The 9,568-nt window shown below is 35.1% G+C and overlaps 2 protein-coding genes and 1 non-coding gene across 4 annotated transcripts; 1 reads left to right on the top strand and 2 right to left on the bottom strand.

Annotated features, from left to right (window-relative positions):
* Positions 1-209: 209 nt before the first annotated feature.
* On the bottom strand, positions 210-1,532 carry LOC130743496 (aspartic proteinase CDR1-like). The gene has a single exon (XM_057595749.1). It carries the CDS (start codon positions 1,530-1,532, stop codon positions 210-212), a length of 1,323 nt encoding a protein of 440 aa, XP_057451732.1.
* Positions 1,533-4,372: 2,840 nt separating this feature from the next.
* On the bottom strand, positions 4,373-4,445 carry TRNAR-ACG (transfer RNA arginine (anticodon ACG)). The gene has a single exon. It is a non-coding gene; the product is annotated as a tRNA-Arg (tRNA).
* Positions 4,446-5,204: 759 nt separating this feature from the next.
* Positions 5,205-8,123, top strand: LOC130749522 (annexin-like protein RJ4). Of its 2 annotated transcripts, none has more exons than XM_057602890.1 (6): positions 5,205-5,340; positions 6,582-6,727; positions 6,828-7,046; positions 7,156-7,368; positions 7,482-7,571; positions 7,735-8,123. In XM_057602890.1, the coding sequence occupies exons 1-6, from the start codon at positions 5,271-5,273 to the stop codon at positions 7,936-7,938; spliced, it is 942 nt and encodes a 313-aa protein (XP_057458873.1). In that variant the 5' UTR covers positions 5,205-5,270; the 3' UTR covers positions 7,939-8,123. The 2 variants fall into 2 exon arrangements, with proteins under 2 accessions (XP_057458873.1, XP_057458872.1); XM_057602889.1 differs by lacking the exon at positions 5,205-5,340 and adding an exon at positions 6,228-6,387.
* Positions 8,124-9,568: the final 1,445 nt, after the last annotated feature.

Here is a 9,568-nt window from a genome sequence, read left to right as displayed (position 1 = left end):
ACAACAAGCTCAACCACCGTGGCAGAATCATCCCAAAACCTTTAAAAACCCACATGCATAAGCACCAAAACCGTACTAATAACCTCTAAACACCCACACCAACAAAAACCAACGAACGCCACAGAGCTAGAGTTAAGACCCAATGTAAGAATTATCAATTCAATGATTAAAGCTGAGAAATGTAAACAAGTAGTCAAATCACAATTCAATCACTGATTGGTACAATTTGTGGGCTTAAAAGAGACAATTTTATTTTTCAAGTCATAACCAACCAAGAAGTTCTGTTGCGCCAAATTCCCGAAGATGGCCACACCAACACTATTAGACGAGGCAAAAGCAAAGCACACAACCTGATCTCTAACTTGAAAAAATGTGTTAAGAGAACTTAATTGGACATCAGCGCCCTTAAAATGAGCTGTGATTATAGGAGCCATCAAATCATCTAGTGTACCTTCATAGCAGAGACTGAATTTTGATTCAGGATCCTCAATAGGCTTCATATCCACCGCCTCTGACACCGCTGATTCTAAAGTTTTATAGATATCATCAGGCAAAAGTGTCAATGTAGTGCCAGAGTCAATTATAATATTTACTCCACTAGATCCAAATGGGGAGTCCACAAAATCTACCTTCTTATCTCCCACACTAAATGCTTCCAAATTCAGGACGTAAAAGTTATTTAGAATTAGATCAATGTTTTGGATTATAGGAGTTGAGACAGTTCTATTTCCGGAAACGATAGCAACATCACCAAAATTGAGTTTGCTTGAGGCGTTAGCAGACACTGAAATCATAGGCACCAAACAATAGGAGAATTTTCCTCCAATTGAAGTATCCAATTGTGTTGTGAGAGACACAGATCCACGCCCAAGCCCAACTATGCCAGAGGCTCTTCCATGAAACAACCCGGTATTGTCATGTCCACAACCAATCACAATTTTTGGAAATGAGATTGGGGAGCCACTCGTGGAGTCCAATGTTAGAGTCTCCACACTAACATCTCCATCTGACTTTGACCCATCACCATAGTTAGCTGTATATTTACAAGTATTATTAGAAGAACACGTGCTAACTGGCACAGATTGACACACCGAGGAGGAGCAAGGAAGGTTTTTGTAGGTCTTGGATTTTGAAGGATCGAATATGGGTGTGGTTTGGTTGTAACATGACTTACAAGGTTGGCATTGGAGCCACACAAGATCACTACCAGTATCAACGATACCGTAGAGCTGATACTTTGGGGTGCCAACTGAATAACTCATGATGTAATCACCATCATCAGGAATTACATGATTTGATTTAGGTGTGTTCTTGGGGTTCGAAGTAGAAGCTTTGTTGAAATGATTGGCACGGTTGAAGGAACGACGCACTACATTGGAAACTCGTTGGAAGTGAGTTTCTGCAGGACGATGAAATGGTGATTTTGAAGAGTCACGGTGAATAAGTTCCACACTAAATCCATTTCTTAGAGACTCCGTGAGAGAAACTCCACAAAGGCAAAATATGAGAAGAACAAGTGAGTAACATGTCATCATAGCAACAAATGAACTCTTACAAATTGTTAGAGATTTTTTATCACTCAGGATTTCTTTGTTGCTTTTTAGTTTTTATAGGATCCAGTTGATCATGCAAATACAAAGTAGGAATATTCATGAAACTTTGTGAGATAAGGGAAATCTACATATAGGATATGCGAAAAACAATGGGAGTTGACTATGATTCATAAAGATATGAGAATCATGTAAACAATTTTTTCTTAAAGAGAATATTTTGTTTTTAAAAATAATCATTCTACGATCCAAACTTAAATGGAAAAAATCGTTCATTTTAAGGATTAGTTCTAGAAATGCATCAATACTATTTAAAAAAAAAAAACTATGCGACAATGCATTCATTCAAAATAAAAACAGTATCAAGAATTAAACATTATGCATCTCCAAAATCATGCATTAATGAGAAAATGGCATCATGGGTTTTTAATTAATATTTAAGGTAAATTACACTTCTCTCCCTCAAGATTTTATAGAATGACAATCAGCTAATGGAAGGGAAAAACTTATATACAGTACCAAATATGCTGTTGGTGCTGTTTTCCAACTAAACAATGACATGTGGCACCCATTAATTTTTCACATTGACTCTTTTATTCTGCTACCTCCACTTCCCCTATGATTTCGTTTCCATGGTAGATTGAATATCTGGAACCCAATATATCTCCTCTCTCCTTAACTTGTGATGAATTTTCTAAATCCCACCCACAACGAAAGCAACAATGAGCTTTTGAAATTGCAATAAAGCAAGTTAATCATATGAAATTGGTACTGCTGAATCTATACCCATTATGGTCTGAGAGTACTACCCCTGTCAACATGAAGCACTTGCTTTGCCTGCACCGAAATTGGCTCTGTTGATTCTGTATCCAACATTAAAATTACGGACTCGTGGTACCTTTTTCATGGTCGTCCATGTTGCAGTGTAGAGGTTGAAAATTCAATTTTGAGATTGGCATAAGAGGAAGCGTATTGGAGTTTGGATAAGTAAGGTGCATGCCATGGAAGGAATTTGGAGATCAAGGTTGGAGATGAGAGAGATTGGGGGAATAGGAAACGTTTTAGATTTTTTTTTGGATATGATGTTAAAAAAAAACCATGTGTCATGTTTTGATAGGAAAACAGTACCAACAGCATGAATGGTACTGTACCTAAGTTTTCCCCCTAATGGAATTGTATTTTCCTCTTGTAAAAAAAAGCTAGTGGGATTGTATTTACCATAAGCTAATGTGATTGTATTCCGTTAAAAAAAAATGTAAATTAAGACTCAAAATCAATAAAAAGACCATATTTAATAAAATAAAATAAACTAGAATGCAAGATGAGGTGAAGGGTGGGTTCCTTGGAGTCACATGAGCCAAACTGGGCATGATCGCATGAAATCCTAGAGAAATGCTGTTTCTTTTTTCATTTCATTTTTTTAGTCTAATTTTAAATTCTCTTGTTTGAGCGCTAACAAATGACAATTTTTTTTTTTTACACCGGAATCAAAATTTCATGAATTCCAAGGGTATTATGGGAATACAAATTATAGCTCATTCAGCTATATTTCGTTCCACTATTATTATAAGCAAATGTTAGTAAATTAGTTTCTTCACCAGTAGTTTTACCCAAACCCTGACTCATTCACCTTTCATTTGCTGAACACTTATGTCTCCAAGTTTTTACCACTTGAACTAACACTTCCAGATATAGTCTCATGATGTTTTACTTTTTTAGAAAAATAAAAAGTAAAACATTAAAATGAAACATGATGAAATGAGTGTAATCAATTCAAAGATTTGAGGTAGATATTTGTTTTTTTCACTATTTTTCTCTCGGCCAAATTTCCTTTTTATGATTCACTTTATGGACCTAGCCATCTCCGACTCATATGTTCTTCAGCTCTTACAACTTGAGCTATCATTCGAGGACTTTTGTTTTTGCACTATTGGACCAAATTAAATGAGATGATTTAAACTACGAGGGATCAACCACATTGGGCTTTAAAGAGCAAACCATAAGTGAGTTTGACACCACATCTTTGATCCAAAACCTTAAGGAACTAGGTGTATGAGTCCTCTCACTTATAAACCGCTTAAAGTTATCTTTATCTTCCAATGTGGGGACTTACTCACACTTGATATCACAACAATCCATTCCTCAAGTGTGAGCCAATCTCAAAGGAAATCAGAAGCCTCCAAATACTTTGGCATCTAAATACTTGCACCGCTGTTGGGCTGATCAACAGGTCTCGCCGCCTGGTCACAACATTGTCAGGAAGACTTTTGACACAAAGAGTCGATCACCATGGTCAAACAACCATCGACACTAATACCACTGTTGGACAAAATTAAAGGAGATGATTTAAACTACGAGGGATCATCCACATTGGCTTTAAAAAGCATACCACAAGTGAGTTGGACACCACATCTTTCACCCAAAACCTTAAGTTATTAGGTGTATAGTTTCTCACTTATAAACCACTAAAAATTATCTTATCTTCCTATGTGAGAATTGCTGACTTGGTATCACAGCATGCACTATGAAAAAGGGTGGATGGTTTCAAAATAAATAGAGTGGGTGGAAAAGCTGTATGTAGTTTTTTTTTTCTTCACATAAACGTTGTATGTAGTTGACATATATTATTCAAGTGTTTTAGGGACATTTTAAGCCCATAACTTTTCGTTTTATATCTTTATATCCTGGCCCTGGTTGGTATTAGGCCCATACAGAGTTTTCACAACAAAAATAAAGGAAAACTAAGCATTAACACACTTCACAAGAGAAAAAAAAAAAGAAAAAAATTGGGAAAAAAAATGTCAAAATATCAAAATTTTAATCGACTCTGCTGGGGATCGAACCCAGAATCTCTGGTTCCGTAGACCAGCGCCTTATCCATTGGGCCACAGAGTCCTTGTTGATATTAATTCACGCCCGCGGTTATATATAATTTAACTAGAAATTGCATATTGAATTCAAACAAAGTGCCATTGATAGAAATTATACATACATAAAGTTTTATATCTAAGAAGTAAAAAAATGATCTTAATTTAATCAAAAAAAGAAAATCAGATATGCATAGGTAGGTGGAGTTCCTCCTCATTTCCCCCTTTTTTTAAATTTATTTATCCTAGTAAAAACACTCATAAAATCATGAGGCAATAAAAAAAAACTATGTTGGGAGAGCTACCAGATACGAATGTTCTCAGCTCAAACTTAATTACATCCTTTGAGTATATTTGTCTTATAACAAAAAAAACAAAGGAAATAAAAAAGAAAAGAAATTAAAGAAAAATAAAAAGTAACAACATATAATAAAACAAGAGAATCCCAGCTCATGCTTATGAAATTTGCTAACCATGCAACCAGAAAGGAACAAAAACCAGCATCAACATGCATCACCCTTCCCCTGTTTCTTTCCATGCAAAGCCACGCCACTTGAGCCAGGAATCAAGTTTTCTTTAATTTTCCGTTTCTTTACAACGTTTCTTTGTAAAAGTTTCAAATAATGGGTTAATTTCTTAATGCCAAAGAATTGCTAATTAGCTAATTTAAAATATATAATTTTTAATCTTTTCACATGAAAACTAACGTTCAAACATGATGATCGTGTCAAGGCGTTAACATCAAAGAAGCCATTGGCATTATATATAGAACCAACTCCACCATCATATATTATATATTTCTTCTTCACATACACTACTAAGAGAGAAAGCAAGAGCTTAATTGAGTGTTTCCATGGCTACCCTCGTTGCATTTCAATCATCTCCTAAGGATGATGCTGAGGCTCTCCAAAAGGCTTTTAAAGGTATCCTATACAAATTAAGTTACACATTATCTTCAATTTTATTTAGTTTATATTTGAGCCTTGGTTACTCACATTTCTTAAACTTTGATTGTAAATTAGTACTTAATCTTCTTGGCTCTTCAGTTGGGTTCATTTCATTTTTTTGTTTAATTTTTATTTTGATCTATGTTAGAGAATACACATAGTTGAATCACCTCTAAATCTTTCTTTTTTACTGTTTTTGGTCTATGTCAACAGAGGATTAGCACTAGAATTTAACATGATTTTTTCATTACAAATTTTGGTTTGAGCTAAATGTTATCTGCAACAGTAAATGGATGTTCATATTGAATTTTAAATCTTACCAACACACTCACAGCACATCTATTCAAATTGCATATGTAGTTAGGTGTGTTCCCACCTTTTAAATTTTTCCTAAGATTATTAGTTGAGGCATTAAATCATTGCTATATATTGATTATTCGTGAACACTTTTGCTTTTGCCTTCTGCTGCATATATAAACCAAAATGGTTACCTAAGGCCTTGGCATTGATGATTCAATGAATACTTATAAGGAATAAACAACTCAGCATCTCTCATTTCATAGCAATTAAAGGAAAAATATAGCTACCTTTCTTCTATTTCCTACTGAAATGAAGTTCCAAATTATTGATAGTGACTCTAGAAGATTTTAACATTGCTCTAAACAAACTTGGACACCATAAAAGCATAGTTCATAGCTGTACAGCTGTATCTGTAATTAAAGATCTGATTAAAAGGTCCAAATTGGGAGTGGCCAATTCTTATTTTGAATTTTTGATCATTGAACTTTTTATAGAAGATTTTGGCATTGCTCTAAGAAAACTGCATCATTAAAAGACAAGGACACAAAAGCATAGCTCATAGCTGTCTAGGTTACATTATATGTTGAAGAGCTAGGAAACTATACTCAAACATAACCAAAACTTGAAAAAATAGGAAGATATAATCAAATATGGCCACACTTATTGCTACCACTCAGCATTCACCTGTTGCAGATGCAGAAGCTCTTCGAAATGCTTTTCAAGGTTACACCATTTCTTAATTGAAAAAAAAAAAAATTACATTGGTTGGTTGATTGGTCGAGGTTATGATTTTTCTGCCATATTGGAAATACATCAAGAACATTGACTAAGTGACTTGATCAATATGATGCATCTTTTGATAAAGTAAAATGTGATATAGTACTAATTGAAATTTAATGGTTTTGCACTTTCTGCAGGATGGGGGACTGATGAGAAGACTGTGATAGCAATATTGGGTCATAGAAGTGTTCATCAGAGGCAGCAAATCAGAAAGGCTTATGAGGAGCTTTACCAAGAGGATATCATCAAACGCCTCGAGTCGGAGCTCTCTGGTGACATTGAGGTACTATTATAGAACACGATTTTGCCAACAATGTCATATAGTTTTATCTTACCCTCCTGAGCCATTGATTTTGAATAATGGTGTCTAAACAAAACAACAGAAAGCTGTGTATCGCTGGATGCTGGAACCTACCGATCGCGATGCTGTTCTAGCCAATGTGGCCATCAAGAGTGGCGGCAAAGGGTACAATGTGATTGTGGAAATTGCTACTGTCCTTTCACCTGAAGAGGTCTTGGCTGTTAGGCGCGCCTATCACAACCGCTACAAGCGTTCCTTAGAAGAAGATGTAGCTGCTCACACCACCGGTGATCTTCGCCAGGCAAGTCACTCAATCATATGAGCTTGTTTGATTCTCTTCTCAGTTTTCTGAATTTTAGAACTATTTATACTTATGTTCTGAATCTGTGCTTGGTTTTGAATTTTGGCAGCTATTGGTTGGGTTGGTGAGCTCATTTAGGTATGGAGGAGATGAGATCAATGCAAGATTGGCAAAAACTGAAGCTGATATTCTTCATGAATCTATCAAGCAGAAAAAGGGCAACAATGAAGAAGCCATCAGGATCCTTACCACAAGGAGCAAGACCCAACTTGTGGCCACTTTCAACCGCTACAGAGATGACCATGGCATTTCCATAACTAAGGTACTACAAAAGAAAAAAAGTTCATCACTCTTTTCCTCTTTCTTTTCTTTTTGCCTCCATTTTCCTTAAAGTTCTTAGTATGTTACAAATTTTTCTGTCATGTTCAATTACAGAAATTGTTGGACAATGCATCTGATGACTTCCATAAGGCATTGCATACGGCTATTCGCTGCATCAATGACCACCAGAAGTACTATGAAAAGGTCAGATTCTAACTAAACCTATATCTGCAAGAGCAGTGACAGATCCATAAACTTTAAGTTACAATAACACCAAATTAGCTTACATGCTTAACAAATGATAGAATTACTAGTATCATGTACTATACAATGATTTAGCATTGAATTTTTTGAGCATTATGTGTAGGTTCTGCGCAATGCACTGAAAAGGGTTGGAAGTGATGAGGATGGACTGACCCGCGTGGTGGTGACAAGGGCTGAGAAGGACCTGAAGGAAATCAAAGAGCTGTACTATAAGAGGAACAGTGTTCATCTTGAGGATGCAGTGGCCAAGGAACTCTCAGGGGACTACAAGAAGTTCATCCTCACCTTGTTGGGGAAGCAAGATTGAAGTAATTAATTGGTCTTGCTAAGGGAAAGTCTTGTCATGGATTCTGGTTATGTTGGTTTCTTGTAGATTGGTCTGGTTAATTTCCCTATTTAGAGTGTGTTTTCATGAGTCCTGTCTTGTTTATCATCTGTTTTGTGAGACTATATAAACTTCTGTCTTAATTAATGACTATATTTGATGTTTAATTTTGTGTTTATAACCATTATGTCTGATCCAGGGGTTGATCGTCTCATCTTTTAATGAGTTATTTAACCCAAATTTTCTTATGGGTCATTTAGACAACCCCTTAACAATGAGGTCAGGGGTTCAATGATCACCCATTGAAATGAAACACAGTTCGTAGTCAGCGGTTTGCCTAGTGCGAACACCGTTGGTGAAAAGATTAATCACTAATATTCTATGGTTGAAACATCACCACAATTAAAATTCTATTAATACCTCCATTGTGTACTTGCAACATCACCACCGTTGAAACCTCCATAACTATGGCCATTTCTACCCTCATCACTATCTTAATTTCTAACACATTGTAACTGTTACATAGTCTTGTCTCTACACATTGTTTTTGCAAGCAAGGGTCACTAACACGTGAAACTGGTAATGAGTTTTTTCTTTTTTTAATGAGTGAATTAATTTCGAACCCAATGCATGTGATACAAGGTTCAGAAACGTATATAACAATTAATTAATTTACAAAATCAAAAGTAACATCCAAGTTAAAGTCCAAACATGATAGTGGTGAATTAATAGGCGTTACCCAATATATTGCCACTATATGACCTAAAAATTACCCTAATCCCAAATCTTCATACTTTTTCAAAACCACAATTCACAGAAATTAAAGGTAAGGAACGTGCTCTAGGGTTCTTCATACAATGACCACTCTAGTTGTTCCTGGTTCAACTTCTCCTGTTGAAGATGCTCAGGTTCTCCACAACTCCTTCAAAGGTATGCTTCAATTTTCTACAACGTTATGAATTATAGCTATGAGATTTGCATTTTTGTTTAAGGATATATATAATTTTATAAAATACATTTTTCTTTCTCTCACTTTTCTAATTTTACTTTTTTTTCAACAAACAACATCAAATCATTTTATTTTCCACTTTATTTCTTTCCTCTTTCTTCTCTCACTTTCTTTTCCGTGGACAGATCATGTTCTAATGCACCAAAACATAATCAACTCTCTTGTTAACCGTAAAAAAAAAAAACAAAAAAAAAACTCTCAATCCATTTAAAAGAACATGTAACTGGAAGACAAACATACTCAAAAATATCTAGAGCTAGAGGTGAATGTGAATATAGCAAAAATTAGTTAATTACTCTCAATTTTTAATCCCAACCTAATTAACAGTTAAATTTTCCAGCATTGTACGTGTCTTTTTTTTTTGTTTGGAAATAGCATTGTGTCTTCTTGATCTCAAAGAGGTGATCAATCATGCATCCAAGCAAAAATATCCCAAACTTAACCTCACGTGAATGGACTCGTGTAAAATCAATTGCAAGATGCCTATATAAAAAGAATATTTTAGAACTAGATGACATATGAAATACATGGTACACAGTTTCCACTTTCCAGAAAGTTCGATAAGATTAGTTTTTTTTTTTTTGAAACTAGATAAGATTAGTT

Source organism: Lotus japonicus, chromosome 3, assembly GCF_012489685.1.
Source record: "Lotus japonicus ecotype B-129 chromosome 3, LjGifu_v1.2".
Taxonomy (NCBI): Eukaryota; Viridiplantae; Streptophyta; class Magnoliopsida; order Fabales; family Fabaceae; genus Lotus; species Lotus japonicus.
Note: the sequence above shows the minus strand (reverse complement) of the source record. Positions and strands in the feature narration are given on the sequence as shown.

Bases quoted from the DNA above. Each gene is read 5' to 3' on its own strand.
- LOC130749522 (XM_057602889.1), top strand. From the start codon at position 6,315: ATGGCCACACTTATTGCTACCACTCAGCATTCACCTGTTGCAGATGCA. The intron at 6,728-6,827 runs GTACTATTATAG...ACAAAACAACAG, and splicing joins AGCTCTCTGGTGACATTGAG to AAAGCTGTGTATCGCTGGAT. The intron at 7,047-7,155 runs GCAAGTCACTCA...GAATTTTGGCAG, and splicing joins CCACCGGTGATCTTCGCCAG to CTATTGGTTGGGTTGGTGAG.
- LOC130743496 (XM_057595749.1), bottom strand. From the start codon at position 1,532: ATGACATGTTACTCACTTGTTCTTCTCATATTTTGCCTTTGTGGAGTT.